Source organism: Oryctolagus cuniculus, chromosome 1 (genome assembly GCF_964237555.1).
Source record: "Oryctolagus cuniculus chromosome 1, mOryCun1.1, whole genome shotgun sequence".
Classification (NCBI taxonomy): domain Eukaryota; kingdom Metazoa; phylum Chordata; class Mammalia; order Lagomorpha; family Leporidae; genus Oryctolagus; species Oryctolagus cuniculus.
This window is the reverse complement of record NC_091432.1, coordinates 29,802,744-29,828,112: the sequence shown is the minus strand read 5'-3', so window position 1 is coordinate 29,828,112 and position 25,369 is coordinate 29,802,744. Positions and strand designations below refer to the sequence as shown.

Below are 25,369 nucleotides of genomic sequence, written 5' to 3'. Positions count from 1 at the left end.
TTCTGTTAGCAGCCCATTCGCCTGAATTATTCACAAAGTTTTCTGTGCTCCCAAGCTCCCAGTGTGCGCACTCAGCATTTCCCCTGGTAATAAGGTTTCCCTTGGCAGAAGTCGCAGTGATGAGCCGATTATGCAGGGGCTGTGACGAGCTCATGGGATCCGGAGACTACAACCGGGGCGGCCATGGGCTCCTTGTGAACTTCAGCAAGATCAGCTCCTGCCTGCTTGCTGTATGCTTGTCAAATCTCAGAGAGGGCAGGGGTGTTGTGCAGCCCTCCAGGGCGGTGGGGGGAGGAGGGTTGGAGCAGTGGCACAGGCACAGGTGGAGGTGCACAGCAGCTGGCTGGCTTCAGTCAATGAGGGTGACACTGGTCTGTCACCTGTGTGCCCTTGGCTGCGGCTTTGCTGCAGTACGGGTTTGGAAAGGCTGGGCTGAGAAGGTCGCTCCCCAGCAATACGCCCTGGGACGCCCCATCTCAGGCCAGGACGGCCCCAGGTGATTTGTGGGACCTTCCAGAATGTTGGGGAGGTGCGCATTTGGGATGCGCCATGTGTTCCGTTCCATCAACCTAGCAACGTCATGACGTCACCACGTCCTCTCACCAAGGCTCCAAATGAACATTTGCCTGATAAAAGCTCTGAAGGTTCCAGTAATGCAAGCTCTTAACAGTAGCTGAGGTTGCTTGAATGCTTACTCCATGCCAGATGCCTCTGTAAATATTGCTGTACTTAGTTTTTTTGTTTGTTTGTCACAAAATAACCCTCATGGGGTGAGTTAGATTATTGCTGTTTTACACATGGGGGATTTGCTGCCCAGAGAGGTAAAGGAACTTCTTCTAGGTCACACAGCTAGTAAGTGACAGCTGAAATTTGGATCTGTACAATTGAGTTTCCCTGCCAGCTCTTCGAATAGCTACACAGGAAGCGGCTTCATTTGTCTGATTCAGTTTTCTTCACCCTGTTTGAACAAGGTACCCTTAAGAAGCCCCTCCTTCCAAACCATGGAACACACTTTGTACATAGTGCTTAGAGTTTAGGGTTGAGTTTCTGTTGGACTTAGAGGGGGTGCTTGTGCAAGAGCAGGGACATTGGTGACAAATGGACGGACGTGGGAAAGGCACTGGAGTCGGGGAGTGCTGAGAGAGCTGCCAGGCCTGGCGTGATGATTTCTGGCCTCGGGCTCCTGGGCCCCAGTGCGAGGTGTACCCCTTGCTTCCTCTGTGACCTTCCAAGCTGCTCGACCTCGCCGAGCGTCAGTTGATCCTCCTGTAACGCTGTAAGGAGAGAGTTAAATCTCGTCTGTTGGAGGAGATCAGAAGCAGGAGGTCCCAGGCTCACTCCCTAAGTCCAAGGTCCATTACCCTCGTCCTTGGTCAGTGTTTTCCTTCCTGTAGTTCAGACCCTCTCTGTAAGCCAAGAGAATGGGACTTAGCTTGGTGCCGTGTGTCAGAGCTGGTTCCTGGAGTCCCAGCATCCTTGCAGAGTGCCTGCTGTGTTTACAAGGTTGGTCCCGAGGAGAGAGCCCTGTCTTTGTCCACCAAGAACTTCATTTCATGGTGAGAAGTTCCAAGTCCTGAGTTAAGAGCCCAGATTCTGGATCCACACGGCCTGGGTTTTTCCTGGGTCCTCCACCTGCTCCCTCTAGTAATAGTTAGCACAGTCAGCCCTGTGTAACCACCACTCTAACCAAGCACGGATCTAAAATATTTGTCAAAAATGTTGATCAAGTCACCATTTCTCATAGTGTCCATTTCACTTCAGGAGGTTTCCTTTTTGGTGTTCAGTCAGTTGTCACCGATCAGGGAGAACATATGGTACTTGTCCCTTTGGGACTGGCTTACTTCACTCAGCATGATGTGTTCCAGATTCCTCCATTTTGTTGCAAATGACTGGATTTCGTTGTTTCTTACTGCGGTATAGTACTCTAAAGAGTAATGAGAAATGGTGACTTGATCAGCATAGCCCTGACTGCTAATGGACAACTTAATACATTATCCCTCATAGTATTTTTTTTTTTGTCTGTTCTACTTAATATGACTGGTTTAATTCTGTAATTAATACACAGTTATTCTTAAGTGTTGAAAATTAACTGAAATGTGATCCCTGTTAAACATAAGAGTGGGAATAAGAGAGGGAAGAGATGTATAATTTGGGGCATGCTCAGGCTGACTTGCCCCAATTGGTAGAGTTGGAAACATACCAGGGGATTCCAATTCAATCCCATCAAGGTGGCATGTGCCAATGCCATCTCACTATTCCAAGTGATCAATTTCAGTTCACAATTGATCATAATGAAAGGACTAAGAGTCAAAGGGAGCACATAAACAAGTCTAGTATCTGCTAACACCAACCGATAGAATAAATAAAGGGGAGAGTGATCCAACATGGGAAGTGAGACACTCAGCAGACTCATAGAATGGCGGATGTCCTAAATAGCACTCTGGCCTCAGAATCAGCCCTAAAGGCACTTGGATCTGGCTGAAAAGCCCATGAGAGTATTTCAGGCATGGAAAGCCAAGACACTCTGGCAAAAAGATCTCTGTGAGTGAGATCCCAGTGGAAAGAACAGGTCTTCAAAGAGGGAGGTGCCTTTCTCTGAAGGGAGGAGAGAACCTCCACTTTGACTATGACCGTGTCTAAACAAGATAAGAGTCGGAGAACTCAAGGGGCTTCCATAGCCTTGGAAACTCATAACTGGTGCATGGGGAGATTACTGATGCCATAAACAGGAGTGTCAATTTGTAAAGTCAACAACAGGAGTCACTGTGCACTTACTCCTCATGTAGGATCTCTGTCCTTAATGTGCTGTACACTGAGGCTTAATGCTGTAACGAGTACTCAAACAGTATATTTCACTTTGTGTTTCTATGGGGGTGCAAACGATTGAAATCTTTACTTAATGTACACTAAACTGATCTTCTGTAAAAAAAAAAAAAAGAAAAAAAGAAATTATCAATTCCCAACTTGACTCTCACTGGGATTAAACGTGACAATAGGTCTGATCTGATTTCATCATCATTTAAAAAAAAAATCATCTATTATTTTTCACTTTATGTTTCTGTGTGGGAGCAAACTGTTGAAATACTTACTTAAGGTATACTAAGCTGATCTTCTGTATATTAAGATAATCGAAAATGAATCTTGATGTGAATGAAAGGGGAGAGGGAGTGGGAAAGGGGAGGGTTGTGGGTGGGAGGGACGGTATGGGGGGGGAAGCCACTGTAACACATGAGTCGTACTTTGGAAATTTATATTCATTAAATAAAAGATAAAAAAAAATTTAAAAAAAAATAAAATATTTGTCAAAAATGTGTTTGATAAAGAACATGGACCTACTGTTTTCCCTTTCACATTGTTTCCCCAAACAGTGCAATGTAACAGCTGTTTAGCTCTTACGTTGTATTGGGTGTAATAAGCTATATAGAGGTTACGTAAAGTGTGTAGGAACTGGGTGAGGGAGGCATCATGGGGTAGCATGTAAAACTGCCACCTGTGACACAGGCATCCAGTGTGGGCGCCAGTTCATGTCCCGGCTGCTCCACTTCCGGTACATCTCTGCTAATGTGCCTGGGAAAGCAGCAGAGGATGGCCCAAGTACATGGGCCCTGCAGCCATTTGGAGGTTGTACAAGCAGAGGAAAGACTAATTTCTCTCTCTCTCTTTCTCTAATTCTTTCAAAATAAATAAATAAAAATTTTAAAGTAAAGTATATAGGAGGACATGTGTAGGTCCCATGCAAATATTATACCATTTTATATGGTACCCATGGGTGCTCCTGGAATTGAGCCCCCGCAGAGGCCAGTGCTCAGCTGTGTGGTGATCACTGAAGTGCATGGAGCACCTGTACGAGTCCCTCAACCTCTCAGTGCTCCCGTTTCCTCATCTGCCATGGTGTCTCAGTCCCTTTCCGGGACTGTCACAGAATCCTTGAGACTGGTAATTAGTAAAGGGAAGATGGAGGCTGGGAGAGCCAAGACCGTGGTGTGGTGAGGGCCTCGTGCTGCTTCTGCTCAGGCCAGAAAGCAGACGGACAAGGGGGCAAGTGCAGCAGAGCCAAGCTCCTGGGAGAAGAGATCCTGGCCGGTGCCACGGCTCACTAGGCTAATCCTCCGCCTTGCGGCACCGGCACACCGGGTTCTAGTCCCGGTTAGGGCGCCGGATTCTGTCCCGGTTGCCCCTCTTCCAGGCCAGCTCTCTGCTGTGGCCAGGGAGTGCAGTGGAGGATGGCCCAAGTGCTTGGGCCCTGCACCCCATGGGAGACCAGGAGAAGTACCTGGTTCCTGCCATCAGATCAGCGCGGTGCGCCAGCCACAGATTGCCAGCTGCGGCGGCCATTGGAGGGTGAACCAACAGCAAAGGAAGACCTTTCTCTGTCTCTCTCTCTCACTGTCCACTCTGCCTGTCAAAAAAAAAAAAAAGAAGAAGAAGAAGAGATCCTGGCTCTTTAACAGCCTGCTCCTGCCACGACTCTTCAGTCCCATGACAAGTGCACTGATCCCTCCCAGTGACCTAACCCCACGTACAGGCCTCATTTCTCGGCACCATTGCATTGGGAGTCACATTTCAACGTGAGTTTTGGAGGGGACAGGCCGCCGTCAAACCATAGCAGATGGTGTGCTCGTTTCCTGGAGGTGCCACACCAAATTTACCACGCACTTGATGCTCAGAGCCACATTATGAGAAGGTTACTCTCTTGAAGTTCCAGAGGACAGAGATCAGAAATCAAGATACTGGCAGGGTTGGTTTTTCTCCCTGGAGGCCCGGGACCAGAATTGCTTCCATGCCTCACACACTGCTTGCCTTGGGACTACCTGACTTGCGTCTCTGCCTCTGACTTCACATGGCCATCTCCCCATTTGTTTCTGTGTCTTCTCCTTTTCTGTCTTTAGTAGGACACTCACTCTTGGCCTGAGAACCCACCGTATTCTGCGGGAGCTCATCTTCAGACCCTCGCCTTAATTTGATCTGCAATGCCTTCATTCCAAATAAGAGCACATGCTAGGGTTCGGGGTTGATGTATCATTCGAGGGGACACCATTCAATTAACTATCAATGGTATATGTAATAAGCTAGTTAATATGTGTGGACCACACAAGGTATTGCTGGGAATAGCATAAGAGCTGCTAGGATAATTATGATATTGTTATTGCTTCTTGTTTTCAAGTTCAAAGCAACTATGAATAATCATGGTGATGGTTAGTATGATTAGTTTTATTAGTTCAAATCAAGAATGAGGGATTTATCATAGGCAAATAGTGTTCTTCCGTCTCCTACCCCTGTGGGAGTTAGTGCTGGGAAACTGAGGCAGGGCAGACTGCAGTCTGTGAATGCGTGGTCGATGGTGTGAGACGGTGAGAGTCTGTAATCAGAGCATTACCAAAGCCACACAGGGACACAGCACAAGGTAATGTTCAAACTAGTGGCGCTAACAAGAAAACATTGTGGAGTTCAAAGAGCCAAAGCTGGTAAGACCAACAAGGAAGTTTCTCTTCCTAGCCCAGGCCCAGGCTGGAGAAACGCTGCACGGCAGCAGAAATTGACCACGTGTGGTGTCTCCGTGTGCTCAAAGGAGAGGAGAGGGCTCAAGACAACCCCGAGGGTTCGAATCAGGAGGCCAGGTGGTCAGGGAAAGCACTAGGAATTTGTCCTGAGGTTGCCCCAGTGACCAGAGATCACTGATTTATGCAACATTTGTGTTGGACACCGATACAGAGTTGTGGACAAGCAAGCCTGGCTCTCCCACCTTCACCAGCTCTCCGTCTATCTAAATGTTGCCCTAGCACCGTTTGTAATCACCGCAAAAAGAGGAAGCAACCCCGGGGTACTTCAGTAGAGGGCTGGCTGAGGAGATCTCAGTGGATCTAAGTAGTGGGATCTGAATCAGCTACTCTTCAACAAAGGAGTGGCTGATAAGGAGAGGTGTCCATGTGCAGCTGTATAATGAGAAGAAAAGTAGGTGTGAGTGCAGGTGTAGGGGGCAGTTTTCACAGATCTACACTGTGTGTCAGCAGCCCACAGCCAGTGGGCCACATCTGACCTGCCAGCTGTTTGTGTAATAAAGGTTGATTGGGACATAGCCACACTCGGTCACTGATGCATTGTCGGTACTCTTACGCTACAGCGGCAAGGTTGAATGGTTGAGACTGAAACTGTGTAGTCCACAGTATAAAGTGTTTATTATCTGGCCCTTCACTGAAAACGATTGCCAACTCCTGGTCTACACCAGACTTAACTGTGTTTCTATCTAGTGGAATTCTAGTGCATTTGGGGGAAGAGGGAAGGGAGGCGTTTTGTCTGCCTGGAACATTTCTGTATTACTGTAACTTTAATAATTAGCTTGGAGTTTTTGGAATCAGAAGAAAGGTTCAATATGGAAAGGAGTAAAAAGGCAAGCAGGACTTAAGCTGCCTGGTTTCAAGACTTAACCATAAAGCTGTGGGTACCAGCATACTATTGGCATAAAGATGGGTGCAGAGCTCAATCAAACAGAAAAGAGACTCTAGAAATAGACCTAGACTTGTATGGCCGATTGATTTTCAACAAAGGTGCCAAGGCAATTCAATAGGCAAGGATAGGCTTCTCATCAAATGGTGCTGGAAAACTTGGATATTTAAATAGACCGATAAAAAAAGAAAACCTTGACCTTTACTTTGTACCATAAACAGAAATTAACTTGCAATGGATCACAGACATAAATGTAGGAGCTAAAAGCTATAAAGCTTTTTCTAGGCTAAGATTTAGGAGAAGATTCCTTGAATAGAAGATAAAAAGCACAAACCATTAAGAAATAATTGATGCAATGGACTTCATAATTTTTTTTACATGAAGAACTCTTCTTCAAAAAGACATTGTAGAGAAAGTGAAAAGACAAGCCATAGACAGGAGGAATATAGTTGCAAACCTTATTTATGATAAAGAACTTGCGCCCCCAAAATATAGAAATTATACTCAATAAGTCAAACAATCCAATTTACAAATGCACAAGAGTTGGACAAAGACTTCATCAAAGAAGGTGTATAGAGGCAGATCACATGAAAAGATGCTCAACCACATCAACAATATGAGTCCATAGAGGATGCAAATGAAACCTCAGTGAGATACTGCTGTGTGCACCTGCTACAATGGCTGAAAATAAAGACTGGCAATACCAAGTGCTGTTGAGGATGCAGGGCAACGGGAAGTCTCCTACATTACTGCTGGTGTGAATGCAAAATGCTACAATGACTTCGCAGGATGGTGGGGCAGTTTCTCATAGACATGCACTTTCCAAAGGACCCCCTCAGTGCTTGGTATCCTCCCAAACTGTGAAAGTATAAGGTAGCCCAAAGTGCTGCTTCCCCCCCACCCAAAAAAAAAAAAAAAAAAAAAAAAAAAAAAAACAGAGAAACAACTCAGACCCTCCCTCTAATGTAGAGTACCGCCAAGACTGGGTCCGCTTGCCTGATGGGTGCAGGTGCGTCCCTGCCACTGACATGGTAGACAACAACAGGTGTTCATTTCAAGTGCAGAGCAAGGAGCCAGGCAGCCAAGCACCCCAAGTAGTTGGGGTGCTGGTTCTTACAGATTGAAATTGAGGAACTGAGAGGTGCATGTTCAGCTAGTGTCCAAGTTCCAGGTTGGTCTGCCGTGCTGTGGTCCTCCATGTTTGGCGATATTGTGTCCTTTATGGAATTTTGACACGGGTAGAGTGGGGCTCCAGTCAGTCTGGGGACTATGTGCAGGTGGTAGTTACTTTTTACTTGGGGCCTGCAGTTTCTGGAAAAGAAGCCCCCCCCACCCAAGGCAAAACTGAACATCAAGATGTCATCTCTAGGGGAAATAGGTAACCTCATAGTGGTTAAGGATGTTGCAGGCCCGGCTGCACCATTGCCTGTTCCCATGATTTACTTTAGTAATAGGTGTTTTGCCATCACAGAAGCAGGGCAAGGAAGCTTGAAGCTGAAGGAGGGAGGCCAGGAGGCCGTAGGAGACCAGGACCTGACAGAATCGAACATCTTCATCCAAAGCACTGGGTAGGAGCTCGGTTCCACCTAAACTGTTGAATCAATGAACAAGTTGGATGACATCCATGCAACTGGACATTACTCCTCAGTGATAAGCAGGAACAAAGTATTACAATTCACAGAGGGGCTGGCACGGTGGCACAGTGGGTTAATGCCCTGGCCTAAAACGCCGTCATCCCACATGGGTGCCATTTCGAGACCCGGCTGCTCTGCTTCCTGTCCAGCTCTCTGCTATGGCCCAGGAAAGCAGTAGAAGATGGCCCAAGTCCTTGGGCCCCTGCACCCACGTGGGAGACCCGGAAGAAGCTCCTGGCTCCTGGCTTCGGATCGGCACAGCTCCGGCTGTTGCGGCCAACTGGGGAGTGAACCATCGGATGGAAGACCTCTCTCCCTCTCTCTGCCTCTCCTCTCTCTGTGTAACTCTGACTTTCAAATAAATAAATAAATCTTTTAAAAAAATTCACAGAAACATGGCTTAGCCTTTAAAGCAAGATGTAGATGAAAGAAGCCAGCACAGTGGACTGCATGCTGTGTCAGTCTAGTCATACGACTTTCTGGGGAAGGTGACTCTGTCTGGAAGAAAACAGACCATTGGTCTCCAATGGCTGGGAATGAAGGGCTGAGCTTGACTTCACAGAACATGGGAATTCATGGGAATGGGGACTGGGTGGGGAAGGGGAGGGGTGCAGTTATGTATCTTGGTGGTAGAAGTGGTTATGCAATGGTTTCATTTTGTCGACTCGTGTCACTGAACATTTTTTATAGGGCAGATTTTATTGTGCTTAAATTATACCTAAATTTACCTGATTTTTTAAAATATGTAATCTGGAGAAAAACTTTTACAATGCATTAAAAAAAAAAAAAAGGCATAGAGGAGTCGATTTTTCAAAGGATGAAAAGTCAGTGTGAGATGCCACCAATCATCCAGAATAGAAATGCTGGACTTGGGAGGTTGGGCTGGAGGATTAGGCACCGGTCCCCAGGAAGTCTCTCTCCAGTTGGGGTCCCTGAGGAGCCCTTACCTCTACAGGGAGAGAAGGAACAGAAGCCAGGGCAGAGCGAAGGAGGAGGACCATGTGTGTATTTCTTTTGAGTAGACAGATGGCGCTAAGTGGAAAAGAGAAAACAACAGCGTTGGGCTACCTCCTCTCCCTGGAAGCCCCAGTGTTGCCACTTCCACATGTCCTGCCTGAAATAATCGATACATCCTTACATCAGTCGGTTTTGCAGTACTGTAACAAAGTACCTGAGGCTCCATAGGATTGTAAAGAAAAGAGGTTGATTTAGCTCACAGTTGGAGGTCCACAGTCAGGGCCCACATCTGGTGATGGCCTTCTTGTTGGCAGGGTCCCAGCAGGGTGCAGGAGATGGGGAGCATGTGTGTGGATGGAGCGGTAGCCTCTGGTCTCTCTCTACAAAGCCACTGGGATCCAGTCCACCCTGATGGCCTCAGCCAATCCTCATCACCTCCCAAAGGCCCCACCTCAGTGCATCATAATCAGATTAAGGCTCCACCCTCTTAATCCCCATGGCAGGGATTATATTTCCACATGGGAAGCTTTGGGGGCCACACTCAAACCACATCCAAGCCATAGCCATTCTCTAGAGAACTTGGCTTTTTTTATTAATCAGTATGTGCACCTTTCAGATCGCTTCACATGAGTGTATATAAAACTGCCTTAATTTTTAAATAGATGTGATATTCTATAGCTGCACCATTATTTAGCCAGTTTGCAATAATAGACATTTATAGATGGTTCCTGATATGTTTTGCTGTTACAATGCATCCATCAATTCTTGTATTTAAAAGTTATTTCTCATTGTGTGAGTGTGTCTGTGAGATTCTTTAGAGAGGTATTACTGTTTCAAAGAATATGTTCATGGATGGGTGTTTGACCTAGTGCTTAAGAAGTCTCTGTCTCAGCCAGCACCACGGCTCAATAGGCTAATCCTCTGCCTGCGGCGCCGGCACCCTGGGTTCTAGTCCCAGTCGGGGCACCGGATTCTGTCCCGGTTGCCCCTCTTCCAGGCCAGCTCTCTGCTGTGGCCCGGGAGTGCAGTGGAGGATGGCCCAAGTGCTTGGACCCTGCACCTGCATGGGAGACCAGGAAAAGCACCTGGCTCCTGGCTCCGGATCAGCACAGTGCACCTGCCGCAGCGCGCCGGACGCAGCGGCCATTGGAGGGTGAACCAACCGGTAAAGGAAGACCTTTCTCTCTGTCTCTCTCTCTCTCTCTCTCTCTCACTGTCCATTCTACCTGTCAAAAAAAAAAAAAAAAAGTCCCTGTCTCACATCAAAAAGCCTGGATTCAGGGCTGGTGCTGTGGCACAGTAGGTTAAAGCCCTGGTCTGCAGTGCCAGCATCCCATATAGGTGTTGGTTCGAGTCCCGACTGCTCCACTTCTAATCTAGCTCCCTGCTAATGTGCCTGGGAAAGTAGTGGATGTGGGAGACACAGAGGCTCCTGGCTTCAGATCAGCTCAGCTCTGGCCATTGCAACCATTTGGGGAGTGAACCAGCAGATGGAAGACCTCTCTCGCGCTCGTTCTCTCTCTCTCTCTCTCTGTTGATACATCTCTCTATAACTCTGTCTTTCAAATAAGTAAAAAATAATAATAAACCTTTTAAAAAAAAAACTACTTAAAAAAAAAAAAAGCCTGGATTCAGTACCCAACTCTGGCTCCTGATTCCAATTTTCTGCTAATGCAGACCCTGGGAGGCAGCAGTGATAGCTGGGGTAATTGGGTTCCAGCCACCCACAGGAGAGACCTGGATAGCTTTCCCAGCTCCAGGCTACAGACCTGGCCCAATCCTGGCCATTTCAGGCATCTGGAAAGTGAACCAGCAGATTGGAGGGGAGGAGTCGGGGGAGATGTATATGTGTCTGTCTGTGTGTATGTCTGTCTGTCAGCATGTCTCTCTGCCTCTCAAATTTTAAAAATAAAAAAAGACACATGAACTTTTTTATTTTCACAACACTGTTAACTCTGCTGCCTCCCTGGGTTTGTACCCACTGGCCATCTCCAGTTAGATGCCACGCGTGGATATAGCTGTTTTGCCAGTATGTGGCCAGCAAAATGTGACATCAAACTTGGCTCTTGCCATTCTGATAGAGAAGAAATAGTGTCCTGTGCAGAACTGAATTTGCAGCCCGAAAGGCAGTGCTGCAGAGGTGAAGGAGCATCATGTCCCACCACTCGACTGCTGTAGTCCTTCAGCCAGTAGAGCCAGCACTCGTGGATGAATTAGTCAGAGGCTCTCTTGCTGCAGACACTCGGCTACCACCTGCTAGACAGCTGTCAGGACAACTCCACGAAGGTGTGATGGCTCTGACGCTCCAAGCATCCCCACGTTGTACACATAGCCTGCTCCACCACACGTGGCTGCAGGAGCCAGCAGCCATTCTGAGAGTACAGTGGTCTCTAGGTAAGCTCAGAGTGCCTGGAAGTTCAGAGACAGGAATTCAAGATGTTTGACAGCAGAGCATGAGGGCATTAGCTTGAGGGACAGCCAGAATAAATGGGAACTTCATTATCCACGGATTATGCACTTGGAACTTGGGTCCCAGGCAACTCTGATATTAGTAATTTGGCTAGCAGGCTCATTAAGCTCTTAAGAAAAGTGGGCCTAGTTAATGAATTAATACAAGATGACATTTTACACACAGAGCAAAAACGAGCCCAGGCACCAGTGCGTTCTGCAAGATCATAATTTCTCCAGCAGCTGTGATCTCTGCTTGGCGCCTGCCAGAGGGGGCAGGTTTGGGGAGAGCCTGCTTGCAGATGCATAAGTGAGATCGTTCCACTCCACAAGCATTCTACTTTCCACTCCTTTTAAAGGGCTCCCACTTGTATTCTCAAACCTCAGATGGCTAACCCAGAAGTGAGCTTTTTAAAAATCTCTGCCCTCATTTGTTCTCCATGTAAAAATCTGTCTCGAAGTTTCTTGCATGGGTCCAGAGAAATTGGTAAAGGATAATACTAAGAACATGAATGCCAAAAAGTGGCATTTAGGGGCAATGGAAAATTCTGAAGATGGGGGTGGGGGTAGTGAAGGTTGCACAGTGAGAATGCACTTATGACACTGTGCAACCTTCACTACCCTCCCCCCACATCTTCAGAAAAGACAGTGCTTAGTTAGCATGAGTGTCAGTATTTATGACTTTCCATGGGTGAGAACTATTGCGTTGTGTGGCTGTACTGCATTTCATTTAACCGTTCGCCTGCTGATGGGCGTTGGATGGTTCTCGCTCTGGGCTGTTGTGAATAGTGCTGTGATGAGCATTTGCCTGCAGGTCCTGATGGAACACAACTGGGTAACAGTGCCCTTCTCTGTCCTCTCTCCGGGTTTTCTCAGAACCAGGCAGCGGGCAGGTGTTTGTGACTTCGGAGAACCAGCTCGTGTACTACCCCAGCATCACCTACGCCATCATCGGCAGCTCTGTCATCTTCGTGCTGGTCGTGGCCCTGCTGGCCCTGGTCTTGCACCACCAGCGGAAGCGGAACAACCTCATGACACTTCCGGTTCACCGACTGCAGCACCCTGTGCTGCTGTCCCGCCTGGTTGTCCTGGACCACCCTCACCACTGCAACGTGACCTACAACGTCAACAACGGCATCCAGTACGTGGCCAGCCAGGCTGAGCAGAATGCCTCAGAAGTAGGTTCCCCACCTTCCTACTCAGAGGCCCTGCTGGACCAAAGGTGCGTGCTGGCAGGGAGAGGTCGGGAGGGAGGGAGGGTGGGAGAGGTGCGTGCTGGCAGGGAGAGGTTGGGAGGGTGGGGGGGGGAGGGGAATACGTGCAGACAGCTGGATTCCCAGGTCTTGCCGAGAGCCTGGATTTGGCTGCTACAGGCAGCGACAGAAGGTGAACTGTTCTGAGTCCCTGCAAAACACCCCATAGGTATCCTCTCATTTAACTCGCCTCCATTTAACAGATGAGAAAACTGAGACCCTGGGGTTTAAAAGTCCCTGTCTGAGGAGACACAGGTAGAATCTGGGCCAACCCGAGCCCCATTTCTCCCTGGGAATGCCCCAGTGGCACCCTTCCAGGCGCTGCCTGGGTGGGGCATGAGGCATTTTGCAGACATGCTCCCAGGTGGCTGGGCTCCTCCTCGGACCCTCTCGTTTCATTTTCCCTCCCTCTTGGAGGAAACACAAAGCATCAAGCCTGGGGAGAGAGCAGCACTCGGGGTCTTTTTGCAGATCCGTGTAGCAGTGCGGCACCTCACTCACCTCTTTGTTGGGACCATCCGAGTAGAGGAAGCCTGAAACTGCTGCTTGCTGACTCAGAGTGCTGGGCTCATGTCCCAACACTGCCGCTGACCCACTGTGACCTGGGCAAGCCTTCCAGTGTCCCTGTGCCTCCGTGTCTTCCCTACAGTGAGCATAGAAGGCACACCAACCTCGAAGTGTTCCTGTAGGCATTAAATAAGGCGGTCAACCTAGGTGCCTGGCTCGAGTCGCCCAGAGCAGAACAATAAAATGCTGTCCTCATCACTTCCTATAAAGAAAGGACAGGGGGTTGAGAGCCTGTCCTCTCACCTGCCCACGTCCGCACAGCCAGGAAACCCCCAAATTCTGTGGCCCCGTGAAAGGCCCAGTCAAAACACCACCTGTCCAGTCAGCCCTGGGGGCTGTGAGCTGATGGACAATAGGGGTCCAGCAAAGCCAGCTGGCAGCCTCACCCTGGGCCCAGGCCTCATGCTGGCCCTGGACATGAACCGGCCTGAGCCCAAGGGCCTCTCCTGCTCCTTTTGCCTTGTTTCAAACCACTGGCTTTCCTGGTCCTTGAATTTCTTGGTCCTTATATTTGGAAAATCTCACTCCGCTCTTGAAGTGTCAGCTCAGAAACAGACTGGCGTTGGCATCAGGTGCCCATCGCCCGCCTTGACTGCCTTCTGATGTGTTCTCTTCCCTACCCTGTCTACACCTGCCCTTGCTGCCCCAACCTGCTGTTTCCACTGCAGACCCGCCTGGTACGACCTCCCTCCGCCGCCCTACTCTTCTGACACGGAGTCTCTGAACCAAGCCGACCTGCCGCCCTACCGCTCACGATCCGGGAGCGCCGACAGTGCCAGCTCCCAGGCCACCAGCAGCCTCCTGAGTGTGGATGACACCGGACACAGCCCGGGGCAGCCTGGCCCTCCGGAGGACACCCCCCAGTCTAGGGACGCTGTGCCCAGCCAGGGCACTGAAGACATATAAGATCCCATTATTCCAAAGTTCATCTGGGTTCATCTGCTCTGACTTGTTGCTACGTCCTAACAGCCCATGAGAAGCTCTCTAAGCACCTTGCCAGGTGTGGCGAGCTGCAGAGGGGGGTGTCAGCTGTCCCTCCGTTCCCTGCCCCTCCTCACCCCCGGATTTCAGGGACAGTCTTCGGCGGTGACCTGGCAGTTGTGCCGGCCTCTCAGTTGACGTTATGTATTTGTGCCTCTTGGCTGTGAGGTCGCTCTTCCTCCCATCATCCTCTTACCGTCGGGCTTCCTCAGTCGGAGTTGCAGATCTGCAGGCGGCAGGATACAGCGGTCTTTCAGTAGCCTTTGAGAAAGCCCGTGTTTCTGTGCCATGTCGGATGTTCGGAGAAAGAGAAGACCCTGGCCCGGGATCTCCTCTGGGCTGCTACCTTATAGCTGCGTTCTGGGCCTTGGGTGATCCTACGGGAGGCACTCCTTGCTGGCCACTCTCAAAAGAGTGCAGCTGAGCCCCAAAACCTGCCCTGCCCTGTAGTGTGTATTGTTCCCATTCGGGTACTGGCAGTGACCAAAGAAGACCTTTGATGAAAACACCCCCCTTCTGCTATGAGCAGCGTCATTTTGGTTTTGTGACGGATTCTGAAACCATCCTGCAAAGATTCTGGCTTCACAAAGTTTCCCAAGAAGCCTCACTTTGAGGGCTTTCTCTGGCAGCGCTGGGGCATCAGCTTCCTCCCAGAACAGGCAGGGAACCCCTGCTGTGAGTTTCTCCAGGTTCTCAGGCCCTGATGTGCAGGCCGACTTGGCCCCACAGCCCCTCCTGGCTCCTGGGTTGTCACTCTCCCAGCTGATCCGCCCTCCCCCAGGGAGGAGGACCCAGCCTGAGTTGGCCAACTCTCTGATCTGGCCACCTGTCCCTCCCTGGAAACCACACCCAGCCTGTCTTCCTCGTTCAGACTGCTTCTACAATAGGCTGCTACGTGCCTGTAGCACTTGGAAGTCTATTTCACCTGTGCATTTGAACTTGAGGACGCTGGGTTCTAACACACACGAGAGCCACGTGAGTCTCCTGCTCCCTGCACTGTACACAGTCCTCCTCCCAAGGCCCCAGGACCAGCACCCCTAGTTACGGTTAAGATCAGGCATCTCCTGCCATCCCCAGTAGTTCCTTCTCTGAGACATGGGCAACAGACGTTTTGGAGCCAAGATTTCCCATTTGGATTTTTTTTAAAACTTCCTTAGAAATGCATTTGAAACAGTGTGTTTGTTTGTTTTCCCTTCTAGTTAAGGGACTATTTATATGTGTATAGAAAAGTGGTCTCTTTTTGTTTTATTTTTCTTTTAGTGAGGTCCAAAGAGAGCTGCACAAGGAGATCAGACCTTAGCCTGCCCAGGCCCTGGTGATAATAGGTCGCCCCAGACTAACCTGTGTGCCAGGCCCTTGTGCGCGGCCGCACTCTGAGGTCATTATTTATCAAGGTCTCCAGGGGTGTCCCAAAGGGGTTGCCTTGCTCCCGCAGTTTGCAGTCCCTGTATCTGTGCTAGTTTTCCTCTTTCTCTGCACCCAGCCAGCTGCCGGGGGACCCACCCCTTAAGGAGTAACGGCTGAAAACGTAGGCATTATTTGGCAAGAAACCACACGGCCCAGTGAGGGACGAAACTGGAACCAGGTGGAGCCGCTTCGGACAGCTGGCACCACCCATTCGGGGCTAACCTCTTGGATGTTGATTAACACACGGCCGGCGGGAAGGGGGATGAAGTGGCCTTCGATGACTCTGTTCTGAAGACTTTGCCTTTTTGAACCAAATCCAAAGTATGTTACAGGGAAGCTGCCCACTTGGCATTTTTCTGTGTCTTTTTGGTTTTTTTTCCCCCCTAAAGTAAAGGAATGGAACCTAGTGCTAGCATCTCTTATTTTTGAATAGCACTCAAGTTAGTTTCCGAGTAGTCCAATAAAGGCGAGAACTTTGATGGCAGCCTGAGTGTGTCTGGCTGAACGTCTCCTCTCCTTTGATGGCCCGACTTCTTCCTGGTGCTCTGGAAGTTGTTTGGAGGAAAGGACTGTAACTTTAATTAATGGTGCAGCGAGTTAATCTCACGCACTTTTCTGCTTCCAAGCATTTTCGGAAAAACAAATGGTTTTAGTAGATAAGGGGAACCTATTAATGTTGTTTTTTGAAACTAACACAGGGACATTTTTATGACGGATTTGATTTTTTAAATGAATTTTTAAAAAATAATCTAAATAGGACACCAAAGCTGCAGAGTTTTCTTTCATTTTTCCTTTGTCCCCCTACTCATGATGGCAAATAAATGACCTGCAATATTTTTTAGCTCATTTCAACCTGCATCTTTTTTTAATCCATTGCCTAAAACTATGCCAACTAGAAAACCATCTCTGCTCTCTTTTCTCAAGTGAGATCAGTGTTTTATTTTAGCATTAAATTAGTTTCACTGTGATTGCCAGCTTATTGCGTGCCTCAACTCCCTCTACCTTGAAATTGACATTTTTAAAAAAAAATGCTACCAAGTGGCTGATAAGTAACGTGTGCTGTTCAAAGTTCATGTAAACTGGAAAGGTTGCGTGTGGTTGCTGTTCATTTTTTGGATAGATTTGGTTGTTGTGTTTTTTAATTTTTATACTTTCAAATAAACTTGCCGTTTCATTCTTTTTATTGGTGTACATGGCTGTGGACACACTCTTCTCCCCTACAGCAATATAAAGAGTAAGCAGTCACTTCTGTCCTACTTCTGCGATGAATGGCTGCCATGAGAAAAGGGAAAGCTGTGTCGATGGGACCTCAACATGTGACGGACACAGAAGCGTGGTTCCCCCGCCGATGTGACTGGAATTACAGGGGTGAAGTGGTGGGTACCAGTTAGTATCGGGAGCCCTGAGAAGGCAGTTGGAAAGGAAAGAGGTGCTTGGTTGTGACGACTGGAACAGATTCTGTCCGCTCACTCGGAGACGCATGCTAGCTCTTGTACTGGGATGCTGGTCATTAGCTTCAAGCCACAGATGGCTCAGGTTGGCCTCCCTGGTGATAGGAGCATCCTTATGCACTTTAGTCGAGGAGCCTCATGTTGACGTGTGAGCAGGGACAGTTATCTAGGAAGTCAGGATACCTGGTAGGTCACCACCGTCACCACTCAAGAGCAGGAAAAGTAACTCCAACCTGAACCAACAGTCAAATCCACGTGGAAATCCAAGTATAAGACCTATCCAGCCAAGATTTACCCACCTCAGTGCTCCAAATGCTTTGAGAGAGAGGACTTTGCTATCTCAAGTTTATGCGATGCTGCATCTTCCCCCAAGTGGTCGGAAGTTTTCAGAGATACGTGTATCTCATGCCCCAGGGTACCTGATGAATACCATGTTTTATGGATGCCTGGGTGAGGAAATGATTCTAAAGCACTATCTAGAGCAGGTGCCAGCAAACTTCCTGTAAGGGGCCAGCTAGTAAACATTCCAGGGTTTAGTGCCCAAATGGTCTCGAGCAGTTACAAAAGCAGCCATAGAGAATACAAATGAATGGTTGGGAATGTGTTCTAATAAAACTGTCTACTAAAACAGACAGCTGGCTGGAACTGGGCCATGGGATGATACTTGTCAAGCTCTGTCCTGAAGGATCACTCCCAGGTTGGGCTCATGCAATATTGTAAGGAGGGGAAAAAGCCAACCAATTATGTTGTGACTTAGAATATTAGAACACTTGAAATGGCACAGGAGCAGGCACTATGCCGTAATGGGTAAAATATACCACATGCAGTGCCAGCATCCCATATAGGTGCCGGTTCAAGACCCAGCTGCTCCACTTCCAATCCAGCTCTCTGCTTCAGCCTAGGAAAGGAGTAGAAGATGGCCCAAGTGCATGGGCCCCTGCACCCATGTGGGAGACCTGGAGGAAGCTCCTGGCTCCTGACTTTGGATTGGCTCAGCTCCGGCAGTTATAGCCATCTGGGGAGTGAACCAGTGGATGGAAGACCCCCTCTCTTTCTCTCTCTCTCTCTCTCTCTCTGCCCCTCTATAATTCTGCCTTTTAAATAAATTAATTAAAAAAAAAGTTTTCAAAAAAGAAATGGGCACCAAATGCCTACCAAAAAATATTAAAAACAAAAGAACACACAGAGCAAGCAACTCAAAGTCCTTTGAAATGAAGTGGATTTAACCCCATCACTATTTTCCAATGAGTAGGAAAATACAGGATTATGATGAATAGAGCTTTCCTGTTGAAGTCCGGAATAGTTGGGCTGGACGTGGAAACTGTGGTCAAAAACTGAGCCCAACTCGGAAGAAATTCAGCTCTTTAGGATCACAAACTCAGTCTGTCTTCTAGGTAAAGTGCATGCGCATGTATGCTAAGTCCGAGTGCCTGAGTGACCTGAGAGGCGTTGTCCATTTTCTCCATTTAGTTTGCAACCCACAGGTGAGGCAATAGCTTCAAACAGTAAACTGGAGGAGAAAGAGATTCTAATGTCTGCCCTGGAGGTACAATGAGTGGGAGGGACCCATTGAGAGCCTCAGGAGACAGGTCCCTTGAGAAAATATCCTCCATTCACATGCTGTGGTTTAACAAGTTGATGGGATGTTAACTAGAACTCCTAGATATAAATAATACAAATCCAACTCATATGATTAATTGCATTGATTTTTACAAGGTGCATTGTCTAGTGCAACCAAGTTCAAGGTTACAGAATTTGAAGCAGTACTGGATCCTGTTGCTCGTCAGCTGTCTTTAGGAATCTGTGTCTCCTTTTCCAGTTTTGCAGTCCTGCTTTTCCTAATGTTGGCTTCATGGAAAAGAAGATCCCAAAAGATCCATGTTCACGATCTCAGGAGATGCAGTCCCAGACTCTATCACAAGTCCTTTAAATGGACAGTGGCAGAGCCAACGCTGTGGCCTAGCAGGTAAAGCTGTCACCTGCAGTGCTGGCATCCCATAAGGGCGCCGGTTTGAGTCCTGGCTGTTCCACTTCTGATCCAGCTCTCTGCTATGGCCTGAGAAAGCAGTGGAAGATGGCCCAAGTCCTTGGGCTCCTGCACCTGCGTGGGTGACCTAGAAGAAGCTCCTGGCTCCTGGCTTCGGACTGACACAGGTCAGGCCATTGTGGCTAACTGGGGAGTGAACCAGCGGATGGAATACCCCCCAGCCCCGCCTCTCCTCTCTCTGTGCAACTCTGACTTTCAAATAAATAAATAAATAAATATTTTTTTAAATGGACAGTGGGACTCAGTGCCTTGACTGACAGCCCCTATGAATTATATGGAGCAGGAAAGGGGTAGTTTTCATATGGAAGAATCTGGTATAGACAGAGTGGCACCAAGGAATGGGATCCACAACAGACTGGCATAATTTTTTAAGACTTATTTATTTGAAAGGGAAAGAGACAGAGCAAGTCAGAGCAAAAGAGAGATCTACCTGCTGGCTCACTCCACAAATGGCCACAACAGCCGTGGCTGAGCCAAGCTGAAGAAATAGAAACTCCATTTGGGTCTCCCATGTGGGTGGTAGGAATTCAAGTACTTGAACCATCATCTGCTGCTTCCCAAGTGCATTAGCAGGAAGCTGGATCAGAAGCAAAGTTGTCAGGACTCAAACCAGTACTGCAATATGGGATGCAGGCATCCCAGATAGATGCTTAACCTGCTGTACCAAAATGCCTGCCCCTGACTGGGATAATGTCTAATGCACATAAGAAAATAGCATACAACTACAAGCTCTAGGCAACATCGCCACAGAAATTAAATGCTTTGAAAGGAGAGGTGATGTTATGAAGAAAATTTCAGGAAATTCAATAACCTTTCTCTGTATCTAGGAGACAAGATCGGTTTCAAGTTGTAGGCATATTGGACTTGAGCCATGTGTGCTTTTCTGAGATGGTCACCTGGGGTTGGTCACCTAAACATGGATAAAGCCCTGTAGGAGGATTGCTACCCTAGAGATACCTGAAATAGCTCATTGGCTTCAGAACTGTCCCCAAACCACTGAAAGTGCTAGAATAGGGAAATCTCAGAGAGCGTTCCTCCAACTGCACAGTATTTTTAAGTGATGGATCACAGAGATATGGTCTCATTTATTATACCCTTGTCAAGCTGCTCAAGACCTGCTCTCAAGTATGCATGTGATTAACTAGGCTTTCCATGGTTAATCCTTTTATCTACACCTGAGAGCCAGGACGCATCTAGAGAATCATCCCTTGGAAATTCTGAGACATCTGGTGTCACAGGAGCTGAGTTGCTTAACTGTCATCAAGTTCAGAGCTTGAATGCGTGCCCATGGGGACTCGGGTGAGATATTTAGGGAAGCATGTTTGTTTAAATCTGGCTGATGCCTCATCCAGACTGGATTTGTGGTCTGAGCAAAAATGATTCACTCTAAAATTCCAACACCAGCCTGTATTTCTCTTTACAAGCTTCTCAGGTTCACCTAGGTGAATCGCCCCCAGGAGCCAGCATGGGAAGGGCTCATGAAGGAGTGCACATGGGCTGCAGTGCTCAGCTTTCCACTCCCATTCCATTGCCCAGAGCCTAACCAGACCCATGCTCTCTCCTACCTATGACAGAGGCTGAGCACATGGCTAACTGTGTGTCCACAAAAAACCAGGAGTGGATCTTAGTGCTGGTCACCTCTTGGAGGAAGACTCTAGACCATAGCCTGCATCCCATATTGCAGTACTGGTTTGAGTCCTGGCTACTCTGCTTCTGATCCAGCTTCCTGCTAATGCACTTGGGAAGCAGCAGATGATGGTTCAAGTACTTGAGTTCCTACCACCCACATGGGAGACCCAAATGGAGTTTCTATTTCTCAAAGACTCAAAGTGCAGGGGCTGTGGTAGTCAGAGGCACCACAGACATTAGAGGAATAAGAGACTTGGATGTGAGGGTGATCTGGCTGTGACATCTGTCACCCCATTGATCGCCAGGGTTGATTCAGCTGATCTGGCGGCTAGGCAGGTGTCCCCTTCCTCCCTCACTGCTCCATGTGCGTCCCTCCCGAAGCCGTGCGCTCGGTCGAAGAGGACGACCTTCCCCGCTAGAGGAGGACCGGTCTTCGGTCAAGGGTATACGAGTAGCTGCGCTCCCCCTGCTAGAACCTCCAAACAAGCTCTCAAGGAATAAGAGACTTAACGTGGAAATTAGCGCTTACCCTGATGTGGGACTAGCTGGTGAAGTGATACACTACAAAGTTAGAGCTGGAGGACCCAGACACAGGCTCCAAGGACACCAGCCTGTAGTCTAGCCCAAGTGCAGAATCCAGACCTTGCAAGGAAGCCAAGAGGCTACTACATTAAGTCTCCAAAAGGGTAGTACAACAGGGAGCTCATGGGAATGACTATGATGTCATGTGTCTGACCACCCCAATATGTTGAGAAAAATGACTTCTGCAGCACTTCTGCCTTTCAGACCTCACATAGGCTCCTTTCAGTGGCACACTCTTCCCCGGAACCATGGAAAAGAGGGTCAGGGGAAACATGGTCCAAGAGTGGAGACAGCAGTCATCACAGCCCACCTGGAGAACCATGATCTTGAACCATGCAGGTGGTTTCCAGAAGAGACACTCCACCCTCCAGGCAAAAACCATTCCTGTTTTATAGCAAATTGGAATCGGGGATTCTTAGTCTTTAATTTATTTGTATTTATTGAAAAGGTGGTTTTATTTTTGACCTTTCTAATGTTTCTAGGCATAGCCAATAATTGGAGTATATAGTTTTCAAAATCCAAAAAATTCCAATATATGATTTAGGATAAGCTTTGATGAGTTATTTGAACAGTTTGCATGAGCCTAACTTGTGTTAGGAAATGGCATGGCTTTAGAGCCATTTGTATTAATGATTAGTTCGGAACCTGAACAGAACCTTCTGCCCACAGTGAGGCAGAAAGGAGCAGTTGTGGGTGTTGGGTGAGCAACTTCATTAAGATGAGAGTAAGTGACTGTCTGGATTCCCCTGACAGAAATGGCCAGGATGTTGCCCATGGACTTGACTGTTAAGTCAGATGAGTTAGAAGAGAAATGTTGCAAAGCGGAATGCTGATGCCTCACATCTTGGTTTCTCTTTCTTGCTTACTTGCACCTTCTCTTGAGAGCAAGTTTACTAGATCAAGAATTAATCAGCCACTCCTGGGAACATATCCAAAGGAAATGAAATCAGTATATGAAAGAGATACCTGTACCCCCTGTTTATAGCAGCTCAATTCACAATAGCAAAGATATATAAAGATATGGAATCAACCTAGATGATCAATCAGTCCATCATCTGATGACTGGATAAAGAAGAGAGAGAGAGAGAGAGAAGAGAATGGAATCTTACTGAGCCATGAAAAATGAAATCCTGACATTTGCAATAAAATGGATGCAACTAGATATTATGCTATGGAGACCACTGTGAAATAAGCCAAAGTAGAAAGACAAATATGAGATATTTTTCTCTTATTTGTGAAAGTTAACATGTAGATAGAGTATAAAAATTGTGTGGCTGTCGTATCATTTGGTGTTTAGTTATAAATATTGCTTCACTGAATTATACCGTGTAAATAACAATATGTTCTTCTTCACCCACATTGTGATCATTGTCATCAGACCCTCTGTGATATTAATATCCTTGACTTCAGTGGAAAATAGTCCAGATGTGTATGTGTATAATGTCTACATTTAAAGCACAGGAGGCAAAACGTTTAAAAATTGCAAAATAACAGAAAGGAAATAGGTTTTAAAAAACACTGAATTGGGTAAAAATACCAATTAAGCCTGTCAACCAGAGAACAGCTTGCTCAAAGAGGGAAGGGGGAGCAGGGGCTTCCGAGTTCCCAAAGGAAAAGAATTGGTCAGCCTGGAAGAGGTGATGCAGATCTGCCCGCTCTCCCATCTCCCCTGCCCTCCCTCGCCCTCCTGTCCTCTCCCTCTCTCCCTGTTCCTTGGTTAATGAGTTCATGCTCCTGGAGCGAGCAGGGTGGCTGCATGTCCTCAGAGTTTAGTCCACAGTCCTGATTCTCCTCCCTGGAAGGTTTGATTTGAGAAGTAGAAAGTCAGAAGAGACTCCTCTTCAGATTTCAGTCAGTAGCCCCGTGTTTTCTATCAGCGTTCCCTGGAGAGACATACTCTAAAATGGAGTGGATGTTTGCTATTAAAAATGCTATCTTGATTTTAACTTTGGCTCATCTCTGTACTCAAATATGAGCTGGCAAGCAAGCAGCTGGCGAGGGGGGAGGGGGTGGGTATTGAAGCCCCAATACACTTTAATTGGCATATAGACTCTTTCTCTTCCACACTCTCTCCCTCTCTTTAATCGTCTGTCAACAATTGAAGTTCAGGGAGTTCAAATAAAGATCTGGATCTGTGGCTTCTCTTAAAGGACCAGAAGCTCTGGCATCATTAGGCTCCCTCAGCAGGCAAATGTGCCAGGATTCACCAGGCAACTGCCCCGTGCAAGTGGGCCAGATCCTCTGCAGTTCATCCCAGTCCCCACTTCTCCACTCATTTAATCACTTGCCTGGCCCCTGCCCCATTAGTCAGAACCCAGAGCGAATAGGACTGAGGAACGAACCACCCAAAGGTCCAGCAGTCACTCCCATGACCTGGCTGGAAGGAGCAGTCACCAAACTTGCCACTGAGTTGTCTCGCCACTTGATGTGCCTCTATTTCTCCTTCTCTGAAATGAAAAACCTAAGATCTTACAGTGGATGTTATGGTTTGAACAGGATATGGCTCCCAATGTTATGCATGTGGTTAATCCCAGTCACAGGTTGATGGGTACCAAGAGTGGGGTCTAGTGGGAGATCCTTAGGTCACTGGGGGTGTGCCCTCAGAAGACAGCTCTCACAGAGGTTGGTAGTAGAAGCAGGGCCAGCCCCCACCTTTCTTGCTGTCTGCTGCCCAGTTTACCACACAGTTCTCCATGCACACCTCACCATTGCCATCCTCCAACCTCACCGGACAGTCAAACCAGTGGGGCCCATCTGACCTTGCATTGTGAACTTCCAAAACCAGGAACAAAGTAAATCTCTCTCCTTCATTAGTAGCCTGTCTCAGGTACATCACTGTGGTAATGAAAAGCTGCAAACACACTGGACATCTGACCTCTATTTTTTATTGTGATATGATATTCATGACATAACGCTTGCCTTTGTAACTATTTGAAACGAACGGAAGAACAGCCACATTGTGGTACAACCACCACCTTCACCCATCGCCAGAGTTTTTCCTTCTTCCCAAACTGAAACTCTGTACTCGGTAACTTCTCACTACCCTTTCCCTCCAGTCACTGATAACCACTATTCTACTTTCTTTTTTTCATTATTATTTAATTACTGTATTGACTTGAAAGGCAGAGAAACAGACAGAGAATGTTCTCCATCCACAGATTTATTTTCCAAATGCTTATAACAGCCAGGGCTGGGCCAGACTAAAGCCAGGAGCCTGGTCTCCTGTGTGGGCAATAGAGACCCAAGTACTTGAGCCATTACTTGCTGCCTCCCAAGGTATACATTAGCAGGAAGCTGGAATGTCAGTGGTACTGTCACTTGAACTTAGGCACTCCTCTATGGGATGCAGGCACCCCAGGTAGCACCTTATCCACTGTGCCAAATCTCTACCTCTACTCCACTTCTTGTCTCTATGGATTCAATTTAGCTAGTCTATGTACCTCATATAAATGAACTAATACGATATTTGTCCTTTTGTGTCTGGCTCATTTCACTTAACATAATGCTTTCCTAGGTTCATCCACACCATGTGTCTTGGGATTCCATCCCTTTTTAAGGCTGAGTCACATTCCATTGTATATCTGTAGCACATCTTGTTTCTCCATTCATCTGGCGATGGACATCTGATTGCAGAATAATGTCACTATGAACCCGAAAGTACAAATATTTGTTCAAGTCCCTAATTTGACTTATTTTGGGTGTGTACCCAAGTGGAGTTACTTTAGCACCATCTGAACATCCTAGGCTTGGAGAGTTCTGTTCCTCTGAGTCTTGCTTCCCCAGGGAAGAGGCCAGTAACTACCCAGGTTCCCTGAGAATGAGGCCCAGATAAGAGGCTCAGCTAACAGGACTGCATTTGAAAGATGGTAATGTGAAGGAGGAGGCACCGTGCAGGACAGGTTTTGAAGGTGTGGAGGAATGTCAGGCTTTGGGCTGCAGCAGGGGCAGGTCTCTACAGGTGTTCGGCAT

At 47.7% G+C, this 25,369-nt stretch overlaps 1 protein-coding gene across 3 annotated transcripts in view; it reads left to right on the top strand.

Moving 5' to 3' along the window:
* The window catches only part of LDLRAD3 (low density lipoprotein receptor class A domain containing 3), a 263,215-nt gene extending 246,343 nt beyond the window's left edge, over positions 1–16,872 (top strand). For all 3 annotated transcript variants that reach the window (XM_051852337.2, XM_051852329.2, XM_051852333.2), the window contains exons 5-6: positions 12,360–12,705; positions 13,972–16,872. In XM_051852337.2, the coding sequence (XP_051708297.2) occupies positions 12,360–12,705; positions 13,972–14,209 (584 nt within the window). In that variant the 3' untranslated portion in view covers positions 14,210–16,872. The remainder of the gene's footprint in view (positions 1–12,359; positions 12,706–13,971) is intronic.
* The last annotated feature ends 8,497 nt before the right edge of the window (positions 16,873–25,369 follow it).